This window comes from Polypterus senegalus, chromosome 10 (assembly GCF_016835505.1).
Source record: "Polypterus senegalus isolate Bchr_013 chromosome 10, ASM1683550v1, whole genome shotgun sequence".
Taxonomy (NCBI): domain Eukaryota; kingdom Metazoa; phylum Chordata; class Cladistia; order Polypteriformes; family Polypteridae; genus Polypterus; species Polypterus senegalus.
In genome coordinates this window covers 2,705,101-2,730,249 of record NC_053163.1, presented here as the reverse complement: position 1 = coordinate 2,730,249, position 25,149 = coordinate 2,705,101, and the positions used below count along the sequence as shown (strand labels likewise).

General features: G+C 43.9%; 2 protein-coding genes across 3 annotated transcripts; both read left to right on the top strand.

Moving 5' to 3' along the window:
* Positions 1 to 4,863: 4,863 nt before the first annotated feature.
* On the top strand, positions 4,864 to 8,253 carry LOC120536340. Its single transcript, XM_039764666.1, has 2 exons — positions 4,864 to 5,024; positions 7,369 to 8,253. The coding sequence occupies exons 1-2, from the start codon at positions 4,911 to 4,913 to the stop codon at positions 8,251 to 8,253; spliced, it is 999 nt and encodes a 332-aa protein (XP_039620600.1). The 5' UTR covers positions 4,864 to 4,910.
* Positions 8,254 to 12,923: 4,670 nt separating this feature from the next.
* si:ch211-214j24.10 (uncharacterized protein LOC558894 homolog) lies at positions 12,924 to 24,594 on the top strand. Of its 2 annotated transcripts, none has more exons than XM_039764876.1 (4): positions 12,924 to 13,777; positions 23,335 to 24,237; positions 24,333 to 24,365; positions 24,473 to 24,594. In XM_039764876.1, exons 1-4 carry the CDS (start codon positions 13,666 to 13,668, stop codon positions 24,520 to 24,522), a joined length of 1,098 nt encoding a protein of 365 aa, XP_039620810.1. In that variant the 5' UTR covers positions 12,924 to 13,665; the 3' UTR covers positions 24,523 to 24,594. The 2 variants fall into 2 exon arrangements, with proteins under 2 accessions (XP_039620810.1, XP_039620811.1); XM_039764877.1 differs by lacking the exon at positions 12,924 to 13,777 and adding an exon at positions 18,691 to 18,832.
* Positions 24,595 to 25,149: the final 555 nt, after the last annotated feature.

The window sequence follows — 25,149 nt, the reverse complement described above, 5'->3', positions numbered from 1 at the left end:
GCAGGGCAAGCTGGAGATACAATTTAATACAAATCAATGTAATGTAAGATTATAGAAATAACAGCAGCAGCGGTGATAATAGAAATACCAACAATAGAGGATCCAATAATAATAATACGTACAATCATCATCACCACCACCCTCATAATATTAATAACAATAATACGAATGAGGTTATTATTATTATTGTTGTTGTTATGAGGGTGGTGATGATGATAGAAATTGTTTTTATTATTTTAAGTTTTTATTCTAAATAATAAAAACAACAGTAACAATCATATAAATATAAATATAATGCTGTAATACCTAATAAAATATATGACGTTTAGTGCTATAATAATCTTTACCACCCAATAATAATGTTGTTCTTATTACTGTTAGTATTAATATTATGACAGTGACAATTATGATGAAGCACATTATTATGATTATTGGAATTATTAGTAGTGATATCAACAATAGTAATAATAATAATAACAATATCTAATAATAATAATGATAATATATGACGTTTAGTGCTATAATAATCATCATCACCACCCAATAATAATGTTGTTCTTATTATTCTTATTATTAATATTATGAGGAAACAGATTATTATGATTATAGGAATTATTAGTAGTAATATCAACAATAGCAATACTAATAATATATATATAATGCTATAATATCTAAGTTTAGTGCTAATAATCATCACCAACCAATAATAATGTTGTTCTTGTTATTATTAGTATTATGATAAAGCAGATTATTATGATTATAGGAGTTATTAATAGTAATAATAATAATATAAAAACTATAATATCTAATAATATAATACGACATACTGTATAGTGCATTAATAGTAATCATCATCCTCATAGTACTAATTAAAACAATAAGAAGAAGAATGATATTATAATATTATGGGGATGATTATTATACCATATGTCATATGTTGTAATTTGATGTTATAGTATTATATACAGTATGTACTCTTATTATTATTATTATTGCCGTTGTTAATAATATTATTAAATCCAAGGAGCCGGAAATAATAATATATATCTTATTACATATTAATATATAATATTGTAAACTAATGATCAACTTTAGATCAGTTACAGCACCGCGGGGAGTGCGCATTTGAAAGGTGCGGTGCTACGTACCAATAATATGGCTGTATGTCCAGGGCACTGGCCTGTGAAGCACAAGTTGTGTGTGTGGGACCCCCAGAGAGTGACTTCACCTGCCAGAATCAGATCAACTGGAGGAGCTCTGTGCTGGTAACACACGTCCAGAGAGAAGAGCAGAAGGACGGACGGACGGACGGAGGGAGGGAGCGTCTGTCGCCATGAGAGTTTCACTAAAGAAAGGCAGCGACGAGCATCTACTCCTGGGTTGTGACCAGATAGAGAGAGAGAGATATGAGAAGCTCTATATAACAGATAATATGAAAGGCACTATACAGTATAATAGATAGGCAGATAAATGTGAAAGCCACTATATAATAAGCGCTATATAAATGTAAAGAATTATTATTCTTATATACAGATATGAGAAGCACTATATAATAAATATGAAAGTTATTAAGTAATAGATAACTAGACAGAAATGAAGGGCTTTATAAAATAGATAGACAGATGTGAAAGGCACCATACGATATACAGTTTGAACGGCAGCATATAATTAATAGATAGATATGAAAGGTATTACATAAATAATAGGAAGATACTGTAGATATAGACATGAAAGGCGCTATATAACTGGTAAATAGATATGGAAGGCGTTATCTAATAGATAGGTAGGTAGATATGAAAGTCACTATATAATAACTAGGCAGAGATGAAAGGCATCCTATAAAGATCAGTAAATAGACATGAAAGGCGCTACATAAGAGATCAACATGAAAGGCGCTGTATTAGCTAGATAGCCGGACCTCGAAGATCATCGTGGGGGTCCCACTGGCTCTTTAGCCACACAGCTGGTGTCTTTTTTTTTTATTCCCGGGGGGGTGCACTTCAGTGTGAAAAACAACGCAAACCTACAGCGCCCTCTAGTGCCTTCTGGAGTAGCATTGCCCAAGTAGTGCCCGAGGTGTTCCGCTGCCCAAGTCTGAAGTGACACCGGGTCTGCTGTCTTGATTCTGCCCATTGTTGTCGCCCTTCCAACTAGGGTGCACCCACATCTGGGCCAGCATGGCATTTTTCAGCTTGGCCTTGTCCCATTAATGGGACCCATTAAACTGTGCAGTGGGGTCAAGTCTGAGGGCAATGCGGTCTGCCAGCTGTTAGGTGGATTTGAATTCCCAGCCCCACTTTCTGTGCCCTGGTGTCACAATAATTTATTTGTACTGCTGTTTGTCACCAACCTACACAGAAATGCGGACTATGAAGGGCACTATAAGATGTGATGTCTGACTGACTACATGAGCACACTTTGAGTTTGGGGTCAGGAGTGAATTCTGAGTTACAGAATCAAATCCAAGGAAACTGGAGAATGTCCCTGCCGCTGCCTGGTGGTCCCGAGGAGCCCCCAACTTGTTTCCTGGCTACTTTAAAGCTTGTTTTTACTCACCTTTGTGGATTTATTGAGCACATAAACTAATTGAAGGTACAAGGATGCCAGTTTGGGACACACTAAGGCAAGTAGAGCTTTTGCCACGCCATGTCTGCTGGTTACCATGCCAGTCCTTAAGTGACCGTAGTAGCCACCCAGCCGATGGGTCCATCTTTGTTTCATAACTGGCATATCAGAGAGTCGCTGATATTCCAGGTGGCCTCTTTGCTCCTCTTCACAGCTCAGTGCCTTATCTCTGCCCACAGCATTCCGTTTGTCTTCCTTGTTCTCACATGCCACATTCTGCCACAGCAGCATTCCATCTCCTTGGGCAGCAGTCCAAATGGAGGAGAACAAATCAACATAATGTCATGTTCATGTCACAAAGAGCTGTAATGGGACCAGGGGACTGGGCAGCGCATCCAGTCATCAATCCACCACGTCAGGTACTTCTATGAGGTGGTACAAGGTGCCAACAGTCCTGAACTTGTATACCAGCTGTCATAAATTTCCAGGATAAAACGCCAGCTCAAGAGGCCCAAGTTCAAGTCGTGCCATAGTGCCCGTCTGTGTGGAGTTGATGCTTTCTTCCTATGTCTGACTTCTCCATACATCCATCCGTTTTCTAACCCGCTGAATCCGAGCACATGGTCACGGGGGTCTGCTGGAGCCAATCCCAGCCAACACAGGGCACAAGGCAGGAACAAATCCTGGGTAGGGTGCCAACCCACCACAGGACACACAGAAACACACCCACACACCCACAGTAGGGCCAATTTAGAATCGCCAATCCACCTAACCAGCATGTCTTTGGACTGTGGGGGGAAACCCACGCAGACACGGGGAGAACATGCAAACTCCACGCAGGGGTGAACCCGGGTCTCCTAACTGCGAGGCAGCAGCGCTGCCCACTGCGCCACCGTGCCGCCCCTGTCTGACTTCTGCCACATCTCAAAGCATTGCTGGCTGGCATGGCTGCCAATCCTAAACAGGAACAGCAAGAATGAGCGGTGCCTGGAATCTGGTCCTGCCTGGCATGAAAAGCTGCTGGAGTAGGCGACACCCTCTGAGACAAAGTACACCCACGGACTGAAACGCTTCAATAAAAGTTGGACTGAACACTGAGGCAACGAAGAAGCTTTATCGTATATAGCGCCTTTCAACAGGAACTGGTTTATGGGTTGATTAGCTTATTGATTGAAACACATCACCTAAAAGCGGATATCGCCACACAGAAAGAAAATGTTTCCGATATTGTTTATAGTGTATATAGTGCCTTTCATCACAAACATGTTCTATTCAGAGTAAATGATTGTTTGGTTGGCTGGTGGGTTGGTTGGTTGATGTAGTAAAACATCTCTTCTGAAATTGGGAACCACTCCACTTACAGAACATTCACGCCATCACTAACCTCATATAGCGCCTTTCATCAACACGGTTGATTGACTGATGGATATGTGGGTGGATTGATTTATTTAATAAAACACCTGCCCTAAAACTGGGAACTATTACACCACAAAAAATGTATGCAGTTTACAATCTTTATCATATATATAGCGCCTTTTGTCACAAGTTTAGGGTTGATTGGTGGATGGGTAGAGAGATGGATGGATCAATTGATTGAATAAAATACACGTACTAAAAGAAGGATCTATGACAACTAAAGTATACAATCACTAATCTGTATCTTATATAGCGCCTTTCAGTGTTAGAGTGAAGAGGGGTGGGTGGGATGGATGAATTGGTTGATTATTTAGACTTGACGGCCACTTTCATTCTAATTGGCATTTCCGTAAAGTCAATAAAAGAGGAGACGCCAGGTATTGGCAGCCTGTCTGTGGTATGGTGGGTGCCTTGTACAGGAAACTAAAGGGGCTTACCAGAAGGTACCAAACACAAATACACCAGGCAGCTCGGTGCCAAACGGTGAACGCCACGGGTCACTTTTTAGATTCTATTTCCTCGAGTTTCCCACCCTTTATTCTGCACCCGAATATTTATGGGCTCCCTATGATGAAATCCTTTGGCCCTTATGTTATATGTTATGTTATATAGCGCCCGAGCCGGGTTCTTGATGGCCCCGCCATTTTCGGCACCAAACTGACGCCTTATGGGGGTCCTCGGTGCGTTTTTTTCCGTCGGTTTGCTCGCAACGCCGCTGTATTTTTGTTCGTTTTGCGTACAGCCGCTCACCTCAACCCCGCGAACAATCGAGCTCCCTTAGCAACCGTCTCTCGCGTCCTCAGCAACAGTAAAGCACGCAATCGCGTCACGTGGAGCGGGGTGGGGGGGTCCGTCGAGTCTTTCTCTCTCTCTCTCCAGCGACAGAATGAAATGAAAAGAAACCCTGACGGACATCGCGAACGACTGGAATGGACATCCTGTCCTGGGCCCTGAAGCTCACCAGGTGTGTGCTGGACCACGACAGTGAAGGCTTCCTGCTGCACTACGACCAGCTGCTCCTCGACACGCAGCTCACGGAGGAGGTAGGGAGCGAAAGGCGCTATATGCACCGAGGGCAGAGAGCAGGAGTTCATGAGGACGTGTGGAGTCTGCGTTGTCTTAGGATGTTGCGCTTATTTGTGGGTCGTTATGTCATGTTTAAGGTCTAAGGCGCTATATCAAATGAAGATGAAGTGATTGGTTGATTACGGCTAACGTAACGAGACTCACAACTTGTGATTGGCGTAGCCGGTGGCGGGGCGCACGCAGTTTTTGTTTCTATGTTAACTGATGGATGGAAAAAGGAGCTTAACTGAACACAGCATGGCAACCACATCAACACACTCACACACACACACACACACACTCACACGTCGGGTGAGGTAAGCTCGATTCACCAAAACGTCAGTTTCAGCAGAAATAATTAGAAGCGGCGGCGGAGCGCGTGTTGATTTGGTGTGGAGGTCGCACGTTCCCCCTGTGCCCCCGTGGCTTTTCCTCTCACCTTCCCCAGAGAGGTACAGATGACTGCAGGGTTAAGACTTCGGCTCCTCCTGACCCCGAGTTGGATTAAGCCGGTTTAGAAATGTAAATGCACCAACAAGTTGAAGTCCTTCGAGCACTTTCTGGAAGGACACGCCGCTTGCTTTCTTCGTGCCGATGCCAGTCAGTGGCCATTTCACGCACAGCCATTCCTGTTGAAAACAAGTTTCTATAGCGGAACATCACAGGGCTGTGTGTGGAGGGAGCCCGTTTACGCCACAAGTGCAGTCACTGCCTTCACGGTGACCAGTCATCACATTCTTCTTACTGTAGAGGCCCCGTTATCAGTTTACAAAGTAAGCACCTTTCACGCTGAACGGACATTACACTTCTACTGTATATAGCACCTTACATTCATCATGATGGGTCTTTAATGCCCGTATATACAGCGCCCGTAATTCCAGAGGCTATACCTGCAATATTATGCAGCACCTCCCACAGTGGAGCACTCCTCACACTTTATATAGCGCCGTACATATTAAACATCCCATTTGGCCATACTGTGGGGTCTTTCAGGCTGAGAACCGTCTTTACTTCCTGTTGTGCTAAAGGCAAACTGCACGGTAAAGACTCTTCATAATATAGTGCCTTACATCTTAAACTTTGTTCATTGCTTCACATACAGCGGGGTCTTTCGTGACAGCCCCCATCCTGCTCAAGTCTAAATGCAATTATTACACAGCACTAAACACGCCCACCTTCTCCATACTCTGGGGTCTTTTTTACTCAAAACCGCCCTCGGTAGGCCAGTGGCGAACTGCAATATTTCCCTCATGTTAAAGACCCCTCACACTTTTATACAGCATGGCACGGGTTAACCACTGCTTTACATACCGTGGGGTCTTTCAGTGTGAAACGTGGCTCCGTTATCTAGAGATCCCTTCATACCTGCATTATGATATAGCGCCTTTCACGCTGATCTGCGGTGCCTTTTCTGATGAAGATTTACTGATATTACTCTCTCAAAGTATCCAAAAGTTCCATTTCAAGATTGTGATAAGTCTCGACTTTTAAGACCACCCTGAATCCGAAAATACGAGTTTATGTGCGTCTGTCTGTGCGTGTAAACACGTTAACTTGAGTCGCCTTCACTTCGGTCAACCCAATTTGCCATACAAGTATTCAGTACAAACCGCAGATTTCTATCACCTTTTGGGCCGTTTCCGCTAACCGGAAGTGGTCCTTTACCTTTTATTCAACTTGACTTTGATCATAATTGTTCAAAATTAAATTATTCATTTGATTGGATTTGTTGTTGATGGTTCTTTAATGTACATAATATAAAAATATAAATCATTGTCTTGTGGGTCAAATATCCATATCTGAGTATATGAGAAAGTCGAGGGGAGACCACTACTGTATATATTTTTTTTTATAATTATTGCCTCTTTATGTTGTGCCCTCCATGTGCAGCACTCGTTCATATGCCACTCGGTCCCTTTCCTGTTTAGGACGTAATTCCCTGGCCATCGGACCTTACTTATTCTATGTTAATTAATGTTGACTTATGTTTATTTTTTATTGTGTCTTCTATTTTTCTATTAATTTTTCCATTCATTCCATTCATTTCATAAAGCACTTTGAGCTACATTTTTTTGTATGAATATGTGCTATATAAATAAATGTTGATTGATTGATTATGTAGAAATGTGCCCTCGGAGCGTCTCTCGCCGCTTTCTATGGACACAACTTTTTGTGCGGTGCCCGTCACGTAGGACAGTAGAGCTGAACCCCCTCTGCCACCGGCAGCTTTACAGAGCTTAACATGAAAGGCGCTATATAACGATCACATGAGGCTGCTTTACGCCTGACACTTCAGCTTCTCCCTTGTTGTTCTGACTGCAGGTCCAGGCGGTCTTAAGTCGAACCCGGGAGCTGACCAGACTGCCGCTGGGAGAATTTCTACAGCTGGAGGAGAACTATGGAAAGATTCAGGTGCCACGGGACATGGACACAGGTGTTGACTGGTGTCCTGCCAGCTGTGATCGATTAAGCTGGAGTGTGGAAGAGCACGGGTGCCCCAGACTTGACTGCGACAGGGGAGAAGAGAAGAGCAGCAAAATCAAGTCAGGACACCAGGGTGGCACTGCCAAGAAGAACAAAGATGAACCCATAAGTGGCAATCAGAATCAAAGCTGTCCAGAAGAGGCTCCACAGAAAACACCCCAGAGCGAGGGGCATCCGGTGAGCCAGGCACAAGTGGAGCACCACGACAGGAGTGTGCCAGCTGACGGACCTCTTGGGGTGCAGGCTGGGCAATTTACACCTTCAGAGTGCACTGGAGAGAATGCCAATTCAGATGAAAAAATGGAGGAATCTGTGACCCTCAACCCCAAAACATTCCCATTTGAGCCCCCCATGGGGAGAGATTCCAAGCTCCCAGACAGCTTCTGTGCTGCCCCACATCAGCTTCATGGAAGGGAAAAATCTGTGCCATCTGAAGCCTGCAAAACAGCTTGGCAGGAGGTGGGCACCTTGCAAAGACATGGAGGAGGGGACAAGCAAACCAGAAGTAGAACGGCACACTCCTGCACCTACAAGATGGGCACATTCTGTAAAGTATGCCCTGAGGAGGGCAGCGCTGGCCTGGAGCGCAGGCCTCATGCCATCATGAGGACACCCAAGCGACCATTTAGAGGGCACAAGGTGGGCAAAACCGTCCCAGTGCCCCCTTCTGGACCCTTTGGTGAGTGCAACCACATAATAATTGTAGAGCAACGGGTGAAATAAATAATAATAATTCTTTGCATTTATATAGCGCTTTTCTCGCTACTCAAAGCGATCAGCCATTGCAGGTTGAGGGCCTCGCCAAAGGGCCCAACACAGCAGAGTCTCTATTGGCATTTATGGGATTCGAACTGGCAACCTTCCAATTGCCAGTGCAGATCCCTAGCCTCAGAGCCACCACACCAGAGTTGAATGTTCAGTTTGAGTTCCCCTACATTAGTCACCGAGCTCAGTGGGCTGCCCTTGACATCCATGCCCCAGGTGGTAAGGGGCAACTGAGCAGCGAGCGCCAAAGCTCTATCAAAGCAGACAGCGCAGATTTTGTGTGCTCACTTTTACACGGCTTTGAAAAGACACTTAGCCGTGTATCTGTTTTTTAATCGCACTGAACCTGCGGGGGAAAACCTGGGGGTTGGTGGCAGAATTGGCACTCCAGCCACCATAAAAAAACCTTCACATTGTTCCACTCCATCTGAACCAGTGTGGTGCTGAGGTGTCACCCGCTGCATGGCTACACTCGGGTCCTAATCTGGGATCCTGAGTTGGTTTGTCGTGTGGTGGGGTGCAGCAATGCGCTGTATCAGTGCCCGCTCTCTCTCTTTTATTGTATCAATATTGAAATACATTAGTAATATAATTTACAGAATGCAAACATTAAAAAAGAAGGAATCAGTTACACACTAAAGTCACAACGGCTAAATTGTTAAGAAAATGAGAGCTTCAGAGATTAAAGGAATAAACCACCCAAAACTGACTTTTAAAATGTCATTTAACCCATAAGGACAAAAGAACTGAACAAGAGGAAAAAAAAATATTCTTTAAAGGTGACCCGTGCTGCGGAATGGCGATTGACGTGAAAAGAGTCGTTGGAGAAAAGAAAACACTCGTGTTGCACAAGCCACATGCCCGTCAGCCAGTCATATGCTCAAAGCGGGCAAAGCCCCGGCATTGCGGTAATTCCTGGAAAGGCGACATTCGTCATAAACAAGGAAACCCATTCCTGTGATACTGTGCTCTTGAGGTGAAGACACGACTCTTGACCAATGAAGGAGTGACAGAGGCGGGTCTTCAATTGAAAAGCACAGAATTATGGGAATGGGTTTTCATGATAACAATGAAGAGGACTGCTGGCTGCCCTTCCCAGATTGAACTGTTCACAATATTTTAGCAAAACCGCAGGCACTTAACACGTTTTGAGCTCAGGACATGTGGATTATAGAGATGTGAAGGAACGTTTCTGACATTTTTTGCCGTTGTACAGTATGGGTCACCATTACGTTCCATTATCTTATATATGAAGCTGAAGGTGGGTGTGTGGGTGTTTGTCCCTTACGCAATTCCACACCCAAGTTGCACACATATCTTGGACTACCTTGGAGCCCAAAATGTTGACCTGGGGGTACCAGTGGGTCAGAGGGTATGTGTGTGTGGGTGGAAATATAGTCCTTTTTACTAGTGAGGAAGAGAACTGAAATAAATTAAATTAGTTGAGTGAAATAAATTAAATTAGTTGAGTGAAATAAATTTAATTAGTTAAGTAAAATAAATTTAATTAGTTGAGTGAAATAAATTTAAATGGATGGATGGATATTCTGCTTCCAAAAAGAAATTCCAGTGCTGCTTTAAAATGACATACCTGGATGATGCCGGGCCCTGCCGCTAGTATCGTACGAGGAAAGCTGTTAGGGTTACAATTGAGGTTAAGAAAGATCTCATCACTTTTTAAGGTAAATACAGGTTTTTTATATTTTTCATTTTATTACTTTACATTTTTATTCAAATATTATTATTACTTCTTAATATTTTACCTTAAAATCCAGTGTATTTACTGTTCAATTAATTTTAAAAATTCAAGTTTGTGGGACCCACAAAGGGGGAAAATTGTCTTGGAACTCGAATGGGATTCTGAAACGGATTAAGTTTGGATTCTAAGGTATCGCAGTATATCATTTCGTAGTGCTTTTGGAAAGGTGCAGAAATAAAAATGATGTGAGAAAGATTCATCTTCTTCTGTAAGAAAGTGCACTTTAGGGATGTAATAATATCATAGTTATGAATTAATTGATAAGAATATCAGTTCTGTAAGTTGGGTGACATGTACTTATGATTTTGAAGTGGACGTCTTTAACCGTGTTTAGTATAAAAAACTGATATGGCACACAGTAGGCCATTTTCCACTTTATGTACCAAATCGTGGAGCTTCATCTAACAGGGGCATAAGAGATAAAGTTATCCAATAGGAGAATAGCATTCCTGATGTGAACGTTGATAGACTTGCAGCCTAAAAATGGAGACAGAGCTGAAACCATACCATACCCCACTCTCAGCCTGTATAATCCTGAGCTGGGGTCTGAGGGGGGCTTCTGCCTGTCCTGGAAAGCACAGAGTGCAAGGCAGAAACAACCCCAGGGCAGGGTGCCATCCCATCGAAGGCTGAACACACTACAGACACACACACACACAACTGGGCCAACGTAGCATCACCAGTCCACCCAACCTGCATGTCTTTGGACAACAGGAGGAAACGGACACGGACAAGGAGAGAACATGCAAACTCCACACAGGGATGCAAACGCTGGTCTCCTTATTGCGAGAGAGCAGTGCTACCACTACACAAACGTTTCGCCGCAGTAGGAAGCTTTTAACTCAATATGAGAATCTAAGCAATTTGATTTTATAATAAAAAGTACTGGGAATTACATGATTAACCTTAAAGAAATCTTTAAACTCAACAGCAATATTATGGTGGTCTATAAAGTCTTGGTAAGAGCGTAAAACACGTAGGGTTTATCAAGTAGGTCAGACACAAAGCATCTCCCTTTATCATACCGTGCTTGTCTGAAATTAGATGTATTCCTAGATGACATGTATTGATTATTCCAGACGAGAGACATTGTGCTTATAAGCAGTTTTCCAAGGCTCAAGGGCTTGTTTGTGAAAATTTGATATAATAATTGGAGAGGTCTGCGGTGGGCTGGCACCCTGCCCGGGATTTGTTTCCTGCCTTGCGCCCTGTGTTGGCTGGGATTGGCTCCAGCAGACTCCCGTGACCCTGTAGTTAGGATAATGCAGGTTGGATAATGGATGGATAATTGGAGAGATAATCAGCTGCACTTCACATCACAAAATAATAATAAGCCTAGGCCACCACACTCTTTAACATGATTTTTTGGGATTCCAAACCATGGGCTACTGCCATTACTGATGCATTTCTTGATCTCGTTTATTTGAAAAACCAACTGAATGCACGCTCAGCCCCGGGCTTTTGGAAGGCGCTGTCCACGTCCATTCATTCGAGCTGCTGACCCCCTCAGTGTGTTTAAGAAGCTTCGCAAGCCTCTCGTTTGCCGTTTAAGTCATAGAAGCTGTTAGGTTTTTCTAATCTAGGAATTGTAACTCGCTTGTATGTTGTTCAGAGTGATGACCACTTTTGTCACCTTGTCCTGTCACACTTGTTCTCAATCAGCCTTCCAGACTGACGTTTACTCCCGTTATGTACGTCGCTTTGGATAAAACCATCGGCTATGCAAATAAATATAAATGGACATGAAATTAAGAACATCGAATCCTTCTTCTAAGTGTCGTTTAATTATAGTACTCCTTGTATTTTTTTATTTTTCCAAATATATTTGAATAAGGCTGAATCAATTAATTTGTAGGTTTTGAGGTTAAGAAAAAGATTGACTCGGATAAACAAGCCTAAAGATCTCCTCTGCGTTTTACTTGATATGTTAATAAATAAAATATCATCTGTATATCTGAATTTTTCAACACCTAAGTAACTGAATGAGTGTTCCAGTTAATCCACTGATTTTAGTCTTATTTGGGTTGAATATAGTTAAAATGTACATGTATTTGTGTTAACGTCAACTTTCCAGCCAAACGAGTCATAAAGCGGAAATAAATCACTTACAGAATTTGGCACCTGATGTTCTAACTGATAAGTGTGGTCCTTTGGCACGAACTATAAATAATAACATACAATAACACTTGACTGCGTTTTCTCCAGTTCTTCCGCAAACTGCTACGTAGTTCAAATCACGTGACATCAACGCTTCCAGCCCCGCAGGCTTCCGCGGGAGTTTGCGCCTTCTCGACCATGTGACATAAGACACACAATTCTATAGGCTGTTCGGGGCGCCCGGCGGGCTGCTCTGCGGCTGGAGAAACTGTGGGCGGGTCCAATATGGCGGCTTTCAAACGGAGCCAACATGGGGGACTTGGCGCTTCCGTGTCCCGTAATTAAAAAAAAAATAAAAATACAACGGTATTCATCGATTTTAAAATATGGAAATTGATGCTAAAGTGGAATCGCCTGTTGTGTGCTCCGTTTATATTGGGATTTACAAACTGGGAGGAAAAAAAACAAATATCTAACCTCAGCGTTTTTATTGACGAATCTGCCGTAACGAAAACGCACAGTGCCCAGTGTGTCCACCAATGTATATTTTTCTGCAATTTTAAGACGCAACAGACACATGTACACCTTAAAATATATATATATAAACTATAAATATATTTGTTATATAAAGTACATGTATGTTTGGGTTTACAAATTTAAGTAGTTGTGTTATCACGAAGGAAAGTGCGGAAGCAGAAGAGAAGTACGCCGACGAGCAGAGTTCGTTGGGTTGACGCGTGTTCGGCGGTGCGAGTCACTTGAAGCCTCAGTTTCTTTTACCCAGACGCGGGTTTGTACCGAAAGGTGGCCCGTTTGACGTTTTACCGTTAGCTTCTCGAAACTCCTCGTTGTTTGGTGTACTTCGCTGGCGGATCCGAGAGTCGCCGTGCCGAAGGAGAAGATTCTTGAAAGTTCCCCGCAATCCGAAGTGTATCAAGCCTCTGCCAAAGGGGGGCCTCGGATCGGGTTCGTTATTATTTATCGCGAACAGAGAAGAAAAGAACGGAATTTTGGGGGTCTACTGCATGTAAAAGCACCCCACCAGAAGAGCCACAAGGCTTAGCGGCTTGACGGAGCGATCAATGTGCGGACAACTTTACACGGGAAATCCGAGAAACGGGCCGACCGGCCACTTTTAGCTGCTGTTTATTTGTATGTAATTCGTCCTAATTTATTTCGTTACAGTTTCCAAAATCTTTTAAAACCTCAAGTGCGAGTCTTTATCTTTGACAGTTCGGTTTGGCTAGTACACGTTTTGGTGTAACCTTGTAAGTCACTCGAAAACCCTAAAAAAAAAAAAAAAAGTTTTTTTCTTAAAATTTATGTATTAAGCCATTTTAATATTTGACGTCACACGGCAAATTAAAACAGGCATTTTTCCCTTAACGTCGCCGTATTAAGATATTTTAATCGCTGCTGGGTGGTCGATCTCGTCGTTCTAAATTAGGAACTTGCTGCCCCTCCACACACAGACACAAACACTTCGACACATCGCTGCTAAAACTCGGGCGATCATGGACGAAAACCGCAACCCTGAGGAGTACCTGCTGGATTTTGGAAACAAGGAGCAGTGGGACCTGCACACGGAGCTGAAGAACCTGCAGAATCGCATCCGCCACAAGTCAGGTTTGTGCTTCGGTTCAGGGGATACCTTTGGGTGGGAGTTTGGTCATTAGAGGGCAGGTTAGGTTGGCAGCCCGTTTTGCTTGAAGGTCGTGTTTGTTTCATTTTCTTTATTCATCAGCGTTGCCAGTCTCCCCGTGTAGAGTGTTGGATAATAAAAGACCAGATGTGTAATCAGGGCGTCCGTTTCTGAATTAGTTTTTTTTTTTGTGTGTATAAATTTACTTTATATGTGTCTTACTAGTCAGCTTGTGCTTTCTGAGACTTGAGTAATGTCCAGTATCTGGATGGCATAATGGGACAAACCAGTGGAGTGAATGGTTGCCTCTTGTTTGTCAAATGGCTTATAAGAAATTTGACAGAGGAGAGGAGACTGTTCAGTCCATTGAGCTTGTTTGTTCAGTTATTAGCTCACCTGTCCTAATATCTCATCCATATTTTTTTTTTTTTGGACTACTACGTTTTCGTTAATAAACACAGACATTTGCATCCATTTTATATTTTTTTGTCCACACGACACTGGTTTTTCCAACCCCTGAAAATGTACACTTCCAGAGCTGGGTCCTTTTAAAAACGCCGACACAGAGTTTCAGTGTAGACGGGTGAAAACACAGACCCCATCACGCTGTGGTTGGTAGCTTTGCGCTTGTGCTGGGCTCACTGCTCTCAGACTATTTGGAGCTCCGAGTTTTGACTTCACACCTTCCCACTTAACGTGAATTCCCTTGACGTTTTGGCTGAACTATTTGGAGAAACGCGAGGTCGCTGTTGATTTGTCACTTAGTGTGCATAAAAAGACAATTTAAAGATAAACATCATTTTTTATGTAAATTAAGAGCAAAGTAAACACCTCGAATGTGTATTATTCTGTTCTAATTGCAATTCAAAGTTGACCAGACATTTTATACAACTGAATACAGTGAAAGGTCAGCAATACGACCCAACTCGGACAAATCCAGGTAGCTTTGTTTTATCTGAATTGTCTGACTTGTAGCACAGAGTTTATAGTGCTTTCATATGAAATTTCCGACTCGAAAACTCAAATTTGCTTTCTGTCAGAGAGCTCTTGAACATCGCCTTCTTACATGAGTCTTCCCTGATTGGCCACCCTTCACGGAAGAAAAAAAAGAGCAGGTATGGAAAATTGTCTTTCCGTGACTCTGATTGTGTTGCTTACTATATACATCTAAATTGTGCATTGTGTGATTTTTAGAAATCGTGGTCAAGCACCTACTAGCATTGCACGGTGGGGTCGGCAGTCCTATATGTGCTCAGTGTGCGCGTTCATTCCGATTGATGTGCCCAGACTATATGTATACAATGGGCGCTGCAGAATGAATTTCAGGAAACTCAATCAGACTCTTAATAATAATTCTTTGCATTTATATAGCGCTTCTTCTCACTACTCAAAGCGCTCAACAATTGCAGGTTAAGGGCCCAACAGAGCAGAGTGCCTCTTTTTTTTTGACATTTACGGGATTCAACTTTCCGATTGCCAGTGCAGATCCCTAGCCTCAGAGCCATCACTCCACTCTTAACAATACAAGGCCCCTGAATGAAATTTCGGAAGTGTTGGAAATTCTTTGGATTGTGCGACAGTCGCAGCCTCCCATACTGCACGGGAAACATCAGCATCAGTGAAGCAAAATCAGAAAATCAGTCAGCGATTAAGTTAAAGGCGTCTGTACTGCATTCTTGTCCAGTTTGGTTATGTGAAAATGCTAGTGTGGACGGCGATCACGTTTTTAAAATGTAAACGGGGTAGTGTGGATGAAGCCTTAAAAGTTGTCAAGGTTTCAGCTTTGACTCAGTAGTATCTACCAGATATCCAGATCTCTTTATATAAAGAAGTGCTTCCTGGCTTCAGACTCAAATGCAGTTCCCCTTAATTTCCACTGTTGTCCTCGAGTACGTGATGCACCATTAAGTTGACAGAATTCTGCTGCATCTACTTTGTCATCCCCTTTGAGGGTTTTGAAAACCTGGATTAACCCCAATCCCCCCCGTCTCTCCTGTTGGCTGGTTATCATTCTGTGTATCCTTGTTATGCACAAAATGAAGACGGCTGAAAGCAAGAAAAGTGTGGCCTATCAGGCTGGCAGGTTTATTTAGCTGACCTCTGTTTTTCACACCAGCTTAGGGATAATAGACATCTGTCCATTTTAAGCACTTCTTCAATGGACACCCATTTTATTGAACATTATACTGTACTTGTGCAATATGGATTTCTTTAGAAGTGGTTTATTAGTTCTGATCTGCAATCTACAACTTAATCCTGTTGATTACCTGAACTATCCCTGCAGAAATAAGCAACGGTCGGCCATGTCTGAGGGTTTACACTGTACATTATCAGCCCCCAAGTAAAGATTGTCACAGGCAAATCCTTGTCATGGAATGTGTGCTTTTCACACTTTGGCACACTCTAATCAGTAGCCTCATTCTCTTATCTTTCTTAGTAGCCCATTGTGCCCAAGTACAAGTCCCATCCGTCTTTTCTGGCTGTGTTGAATTGCTCTGGTCCATGTAACCTCTTTCTCTTGGCTTTTAAGTTTTTGCTGTTCTTGTTCAACTTATTCTGTCCATGTGGATTAAAATATATGTTTACAAAAAAAAACCAGTACAGTAAATTTTATTCCGGCAGTCCAGCCCAACTCAAGTCAAGAAACACAGCCAAGGTGTAAAGTTGGGTACTGGGTACCTCGGCACCCTTTTTTTTTTTTACAGTGCCAGTCTGGTTATGCTCACTCATACGGTGCTAAAATTGTTAGTGTGAATGTTTGACATGTAAGAGGAAATTGAGGAGCACTCAGACAGACAGCTGTGCCACTGATTATGGCCTACTCTGTGTTAATATGCAGCTGTAAAAGTCATTGGATTCCTTTTCAAGTGCCCAGCACACAAGTCCAGAGAGGTATTCTAGGCAGCACCGAGTTCATGCGTTTACGTGCACACACAACACCACACCAGGATACGGTGAGCAACCAGTTAAGGCAGAAACCTGGTTTCCTCCAAAACCTCCATTTACACGTGAGAGTCTTCTGATGGAGTTCTCCTTCATCAGAACGCTCCAGTGTCACAAAAACATGCGAAAGAAAAGATGAATCCGATAACGTGCATTCAGCCCGAGATTGTCCCGCTGAGCTTAGCACTGTTTGTTCAGTTCGTCAAAATAAACTTTGCAATTTCTAAAATATTGAGACAGATTACTTCAGCCAGGAGAAGGAATAAAGTGATGGCCCAAGCATGTGCGTCAGGAAATTTCCTTGTGGACACGTCCACCATTTTCTTCCAGTGGCTGCTGGATGCGTGTGAAAAGCAGAGAAATGCGCGGGGTAACAGGGAGCGGCAGACATGCACAGACTACAAAATCCGTTAACTGCAACCTGGTGAAGGGTTTATATGGCTACATAACTCGCGGAGAAATCTCTGTGTGTTAACCTGGTTTCAGGTAATCACCGGAACAGACCATTAAAGCACATGTAGATATGCTTACGGTCTCCCTGTGTAGTGCCTATCACTTAGTGTCTGGCCAGGGTGACTCATTTACAGTTCTATGTTGTGAGTCTGCATTGGGCACTTAATCGAACGAGATTATTTAGCACACGGCTTAGAGAATACCAGTCCAGGATGCCTTATAGATCTGTCGTTTCTATGCTTTTTACAGTTTGTCAGGTGAAGTGACGCACGCAGGTTGTGAGTTCAGTAGGGAACATTGAACTGGCAGCCTTGTGCTCTTTCAGTGCAATCCCTTTTGCACTAGGCCTCATAAATAAATGCCTTAATTGAGTAATTAAATGTATATAGTGCCTTTCTAGTCTATATAGACAGTGGGGAGCCACTTAAACAACCACCAAAGTGTAGCGTTGTCCTGGATGATGTGACAGCAGCCTATCTTGGGCCAGTATGCTCACCGCACATTAGCTGTCAGGTGTTGTAAGAGTGACAGATGTATTTGGCCAATTATAGACCGGCGATGATAATGTGGCCAGAATGACCAGATTGTAGTGTAGTGTAGCCAGAATATCAGGGTACACCCTACTCTTTTCAAAAGATGTCTGGGGATCGTTTTATGACCACAGAGGGACAGCAGTCTAGTTTTACATCTCATCCAAAGGTCAGTGGCATTTATTTTTTCTTCTGTACAGTATGGTGTATTTGTCGTCGCTTTGGGATCCACACACAGACCGTAGGTTACCGACTCCATGCTTTCCTCCCTAACATCACTTCGATCAGCAACTCAAGCTTTTTCATACATGGTCCATCATCCAAATAGTGGCCAGGCTCAAGCTAGCTTATTTTCAGGTGGATTACCTGTTCTGAAGTGCAGGAGGTCCAGGGCACTTCATGGATACGGCTATCATTTTCATGAGTTTACACTATTTCAGTTGAGGTGACTCAGGTTGTGACTCAGTAGGCAACAGTTAAACTGGCAGCCTAAATGCCTTGTCAGTCTAATTCCTTATTCACTTGACCCCATCAATAATTAACTAACATATACATAAATCAGACACCCCTATACAGTTGTAAGGATATTGTCAATATTTGCCTAAAGCGTACGATGTTCCCTAACGTTCAGTTTGTACAACAGAGTCCATTTTGGTTCACAACTCTTGAGACACTTTGTAGCTTTTCCTTGTATTTTCAAGGTGATGGTAAATAAAAGGTTAAAAGCAGGCGACAGTGGGCTTTTTTTTATACATATATATATTTATATAAGCAGTGCAGTTAGCTCAGTAAATTACCGACATCGGACACCGCGCGCCGCGCCGCGCTTGCCGTGACCCGGTCCCGCTGTATGTGTCCCTCCCTGACTCGCGCGAGCACGCGCCCCCAGGATTGCGGAAGCGCGCCTCCGGCCCCGCCCTCTCCTGAGTCAGCTCGCCCCGCCCCCAAAGCCCTTGTATAACTCGGCCCAACTCGGTCGGTTTCAGTCTCAGTGAGTGCGGGGACGCCGTTTTGTTTGTTTTTTCCGCCGTCGTGCTGTGGCCGTTTGACCTCCAGGGGGGCTCCTCTGTGTTTTACCGCAATAGAAACAGGAAACGATGCACATCAAGTCAGGTAAGCAAATCGAATCGAGGTTCCAAAAAAGGGGAAAAAAAAACGTCAGGAAACTGCCGACCAGCGGGGCCCACTCGAGCCGGCTTGACAGACACCAAGGGGCGCTGTCGTCCGCCCAGTAGAGCAAGTCCGTAGAAAACGCGAGAAAGTTCTGGCAACGGTACGGAGGCCAAGTTGTGGAGAAGGGGGAGGGGAGTCGCAGGCAGCGTTTCAAGAAACGAGTCTCCTCTGCAGGCCGCATACAGTTTGATAACAGGCCGGAGGATACGCCGAGAGCAGCGGGCTCGATTTGGGAGAGTTTAGGTTCGTGAACATGGTGTCCGTGTGAGCCAGCGGGCCTTTGCCACGTTAGTCCTTGCGTCTACTTTCTCCCCCGTGGCGTGGCGGCGATCACGGGTTTTCCTGCCTTGCCCCTCTACTGACGGGCTTGAGGCCTGCGCGGGGCGTTATCCGCCAGAAGCCGGCGGGACGTGGCCGGCGATGCGTGTGGGCAACACGTAGGCGATGAACACATGTGACGGCTGCTGCGTGTCCACCGAGCCGCTTCAGTGGTGTGGAGGTAGACGTTGAGTTTCAGGCCCGCATTGCTGATTTACATTTGTGTGTGTGTGTGTATATATATATATATATATATATATATATTTTTTTTTTTTTAATCTGTGCCGGGGAGGGGGACTTGTTGAACTCCAATTCCCGGCATACACCGATAGTATTTTTAGACGCGCTTCTAGCACAGCTTGTGTTTTTATTGCGTTAAATGAGAACTCCGCATTGAAACTGTTAAGCCCGTTAAGTTTCTGTCGAAGCCCGTTGCGTGCTGTTTAAACGCACTTTGCCGGCATGTCAGAACTACATTACCCAGAGTTGCGCGCGTGCGCTGGCGGGCGGTAGCTTCCGGTTTCCTGCTGGCTGCTTGGCTGCTTGGCTTTTGAATTTTCTTGCGGGAGGGGCCTGCCTCCCCGCGAGCGAGTCTGGCTGGCTCTGGAGAAATCAGGGTGTTGGCCTGCTGACTTGGTCTTCTGCATTTGCACGCTTTGTAGATCCAATGTGTTTATTCCGGAGAGAAAATCGAAGTGCATACCGCTGGAAAAGCGTAAAGTAGAAAGGTAACGACAAGAATATAAGAGGAGAGTTCAAAGATTACAAAAGATGTTAAAAATAACTGGGTTCCTAAACTTTTTAATTCGAGGATCTAAAGAAGGAAATCGGTACCATCCTAGACCCTCAGAGCTAGTTATCATAATGGCAGTGGATTCATAAATAGATAACGAGTCTTGTAATATCAGACATTTTTGTTTCAAGCTTGTCGTTTACACGAGTATTACTAGATGATGTAAAAGTAAATGTGGTGTTAAACAATTAGAATACAGAGGTGCAGTGCAGCAGAGTTTAGATTCTACTTGTAAGCTTTAGTAGAGCTGATAAACTGAAACAAATAATTTTTGAGACTAATGTCGGTGGCCCCCTAATATTGTCCCCCTGTCCAGACCAGGAATAAAGTAGTCAAAGTAATGATTCAGTTTGATCATAAAGTGAGCTCCACTATTGCTACACCACCATTTTCTTAGATGTGTTTGCAAGTACTTCATTGGGTTTCTTTTAAGATTTTTATTTTGATTACCAAACGTGTCCTTCACTTAACATTAGATTTGGTATCAGCCGTAGTCAATATTTTTGACATTAATGGTATTTTTTTCGAATGAGATCCACTATTATGATGGATTAAGTTACTTATCAGGTTTTTCAGAGTGACTACGACATAATGTCAACAAAGCACACGGTCAAGAAACAAACTTCATACAAAAAAAAATCAAATGGCAGTGAGCTTAATACAGAGTGCATCCTTGGCTCAAATGTAATGAGTTAAGCCTGTGGAAATGTATTAGAATTGAAATAATTTAGAAGACTAGTAAACATTGCAATGGAATGTTTTGAACTGGTTGTTTTTTTTTTTTTTTTTTTTATAAACCTTAAAGCTGACCTGTTGGTGACCACTGAAATTGAGAATGTGGGGGCGGATGGTCCTGTCTGACAGATAAATACACTTGGCTTGGACTTTGGAGAGCTTGTCATGAGTCATTTTGCTGTGTTGTACTTTTTGATTAAATGTCACCTACAGAAACAGAGCAAGGTTTACAAACCCAGGCCAACAGAGTATACAGAATAGAGTGAGTTCCTGCATTTGAATATTCCAACACTTTTTTCACTTTTATTAACTATTTTATAATGTTGAGTAATACAGTAGCCAAATTACTCAAATTTGAATTGGCATAGGGTGGCACGGTGGCGCAGTTGTAGCGCTGCTGCCTCGCAGTAAGGAGACCCTTAAGAGTTCGCTTCCCGGGTCCTCCCTGTGTGGAGTTTGCATGTTCTCCCCGTGTCTGCGTGGGTTTCCTCCCACAGTCCAAAGACATGCCAGTTAGGTGGATTGGCGATTCTAAATTGGCCGGATTCAGCGGGTTGGGAAATGGATGGATGGATGGATGAATTGGCATAAGCCACCCAAATTCAGGGTGTTCATAGGAAATGACACAATTCACTACTTTGTGGAGCAGAAATGCATAATAAGTTGGAGTACTTATCTCGCACATTTGAATTATTAAAGTTTTGTGCTTTATGTTCAAAGTCCTAAATATTTTTGATTGTAATAGAAATGTATTCATCCTCCCAACGGAGACCCATAGAGGGTCATTATTTGCTGAAGACCCCATTGGTGTACCTTTTACCATAAGTGTATAGTTTCCAGCACTGCATATGTTCCAGAAATTAGGTTTTTTGGTGTTAAAAGAGCCGGACATTGTGCAAAAATCTCGGTGTGTTGCACAAGTATACCTCAAGACGAGTTTGACTTTTTCATATCCTATGTGGGGCGAGTAGAGCGTCGCTGGGCCCAAACCTTAAGGGATTTCAAAGCAGATGCAATGCACAGTTTGTATTTTATAAGGGTGAAGGAGTCAAGTGTTGAATTGGGGAGACGGTCCAGATTGTAAACATTAAGCTCAACATCTGTCTGTAGGACTGAAAAATTCTGTTTGTACAAACCAGTTGATGTTTTCTGTTATAGCTTTGTCGTCCAAATTCATCTTCCACAGCTGCCGATAGATTGATATTTACTGTAGTGTGCCGAGAAGAAATTCTCCCATGCAGTGTATGTTAAACTTGCTGTGATTCAGTGTATGGTGGCGTGACATCTATCATATAGTGCCTTTCGCTTCTATCTATTTATCTTCTCTCCACACTATTCACTTTGCAGCCCCCTGAAAATCATCACATTCTTGTGCTGTGTCCGCTGTTCATTTTTAAATTTCAAGCATTATGATCCCTTCTCACAAACTTGGCTGTTATTCCCTCCTTTCTCCCCTTTTCTTATGCGTGTCTTTGCTTGTCAGCCATCTCCGATGGATTGTTTCGCTTGGGTGCTGTTGGGAATATTTTTTTGTTTCCATGCCATAGAAACAAAGTCTCTCTCTAAGATGCGTCAACAGCCTTGTTTCACATCCTACCACAACAAATACTACACGTAAGAGTGCGCTTTATCACTTGGCACTCCTGTTTGGATGGATTTGGCTAACTTTACTCCATGATCGACGGGTGGCCCACTCCAAACGTGTCCGTGACCCGTAGTTTAAAAATTGAGTCCACATAATGGCTTTGCCTGGAGTGAAGGAAGGGATGTCTGAAGAAAACAACACTGAAGTGCCAAATGGCAGCAGGCAAATAAAAGCTCCCCAAAGGAACCTCCTTTTGTCCTGGGCTGCCTGACTTAACCCTTCATAAAGTGACGGGTACTGTGAGTTCAGTCACTGCATGTCACTACCTGAAGATGATTTCACATTAGGGAGCCTCTGTTTGGAGAGAATGTCAGACTTGACCTCTGTAATTGCTGGTCTAATCATCGGGCAGGTCAAATGACACGACGGTCTGATGACTTCCCCAATCCTGTTTTGTTCCAGTAGGTAAAACACGTTTGGTTTGCAGGGCTCTAGGCTCTAGAGAGAATATCCAGCAGGTCAGTCATAGACCAGTTACAGTGAGTCATCAGGTGGGACTTAATATTAAGGCTGTGGCCTAAAAAAGGGAGGCAGGACAGCTCTCTGAGGCGTTTGTGTTCCTCGCCAACATCTCGGACGCGTAGTTGAGCCTCACAAACTAACATTCGGTGGTCAAGTAGTCTTTGGGACTTGCAGGTGGCTCTCAGTGCATCATTACCCAGAGTCCTTAGCTTATTCTCTAGTCTGTGAGGCAAGATGGTGTTAAAAGCACTGGAATAATCGCAGGATGTGATGCTGACCGTGGTGCCGGCTTTGTCCAGGCGGGGGGTGGGGGCATATGAATCCTGCCCAGCTCTATATACAGTGTATTATTAATTTAATGGAGATGAGAAGTGCAGATATGCTGCATTGATTGTGGGAAGATGATTTGTTCCGGTCCTGGATGAGCATTCAGGTCAGCTTGTCCTTCGTGATACTTAATTATTCATTTCACTTTTTTCCATTGCTTAGGTACCTGGGATTCCAGTAACTATGATGTTGTACCAGAAATAGAGTCCCTGTCACGCCAGGAGCAGTCTGAGCCCAGCCCGCTAAGTTCATCCACTGGTCACAACATTCGAAACAGACGCCTGGCGACTGCAGGAAACAGCGGAGGAGGAGGTGGGGCCGCATTATTAGGGGTTGGGGGTCGGAGCTCTGGGACCCCTGTCCCCTATAATAGCCACTATCACCACCACCATCATCACCACCACCACCATCAGCCACAGCAGGATGGCCGCCGCTCCCCCCGGATTTGGAATGAGTACCGGAAGGACAGGGACCGTAGGTGGAGTAGCGGAAAAATGTGGGAGAACAGCCAGCGGCGCTCCTGGAACCACTCGCATGGAGGCGGTGGCGAGGCCACAGGGGAGAAGGTCGCTGCCCCGGGCACACAAACCAAACCGGAGAAAATCAAAGTGGACGATGTCTCTGCCTGGACCCTGTTCAAACCCCCACCGGCATTCCCTGTGGATAACAGCAGCGCAAAGATTGTCCCCAAAATCAGCTATGCCTCTAAGGTCAAGGGCAACCTGCAGCATCGGCAGGCAGGGTCTGGCTCTATGGGGGGCGAGGAGCCCCAGAGTCTGGGGGCCATTTTTCAAAACGAGTGGGGACTTTCATTTATTAATGAGCCAAGTGGCTCGGAAAACACGGACCCAGCTCAGGAGTTGAACAGCAAGACAGACAGTGACCCTGTCACACAACCCGCACCTCACTTTGGAAACGGGGTGACACCTGAGCCCCCTGCCATAATGGACACAGATAGGTTGGCTCGCCTACCCACCCCGTCCCAGGAGCCCGAAGAACCCTGCACAGAGCAACCCCCAGAGATGCATTACAGTCTGATGGAGGCGCTGCGCTACCACGCCCAAGGTTTGTAGTGCCAGGGGAGGGTGGCACCTTTCTGAGGGTGGGATATCTGTGATGAGAAGGGACCACTCATTTTTTTTTTGTTTTTCTTTTCTCAGCCTGGGAGCAGACCTGCATGAGGCACAAGCAAGGTGAGGGGTCCTTTTTTTTCTCTCTCTGTTTAATCAGATTCTGATGGGCTTTGTGTGGGAGAAGAAATTACAGGGGTACCAATGTCTGTCCTGTCCTTGTATTGCAGATCCCAAACTGGTCATTTGGTACGAGGAATCGCTGGAGCAGCCGGCCTAGCAGACATCATATGAGCACGAAACCCTTCCCGTGAAGAAGAGTCCAGATAAAGACCCCTGTTGTCCCCCAGCCCCTTTTTTTTTTTTTTTTCATCCACAGTTTAAGATACCACTTTTTTGTTTTTTTTGGTTGTCCAAGGACTCAGTGGTGCCATTGCACTCGGGTCCTGCACACTGCAGCTTTTGCTCCGTTTTTCTTCTAGTGGGTGCAGAGGAGGGAAGGGGGGTGGGGCCTAGGAAAGGGTGCGCTTGCCGCCCCCCCACCCCCTTCAGCGGTGGAGAGCAGCGGGGCCCCCATCTGTGGTGTCACAGGTAGTGAGTGCGTAATCTCAGCTACAGAGTTAAAGGAATGAACGGGGTCATAATTTAAACAAATGTACACAGCAAAAAACTTGTCTAATTTAAGTAGTTTTTTGTTAGTTTTTTTTTTTTTTTCTTTTCTAATAGGGAATGAAAGTTTTAAAACAAAAAAAAAAAAAATTATTCCAGGGCTAAATTCCTTTCTAATTTTATTTGTAATCATTACGTGCATTCATCCGCTCGGCACCATTTTGGTTTGGTTTGGCCCCAGAATAAAGAATTCTATATTCTAATTCATCCAGTTTTACATGTGGATTTATTTACCTGG

What these genes read in the sequence shown, in the direction of transcription:
- LOC120536340 (XM_039764666.1), top strand. Translation starts at nt 4,911, where the DNA reads ATGGACATCCTGTCCTGGGCCCTGAAGCTCACCAGGTGTGTGCTGGAC. An exon ending in ACACGCAGCTCACGGAGGAG is followed by an intron (nt 5,025 to 7,368) that starts GTAGGGAGCGAA and finishes TTCTGACTGCAG; the next exon opens with GTCCAGGCGGTCTTAAGTCG.
- si:ch211-214j24.10 (XM_039764876.1), top strand. Translation starts at nt 13,666, where the DNA reads ATGGACGAAAACCGCAACCCTGAGGAGTACCTGCTGGATTTTGGAAAC. An exon ending in TCGCATCCGCCACAAGTCAG is followed by an intron (nt 13,778 to 23,334) that starts GTTTGTGCTTCG and finishes TCCATTGCTTAG; the next exon opens with GTACCTGGGATTCCAGTAAC. An exon ending in GCTGCGCTACCACGCCCAAG is followed by an intron (nt 24,238 to 24,332) that starts GTTTGTAGTGCC and finishes TTCTTTTCTCAG; the next exon opens with CCTGGGAGCAGACCTGCATG.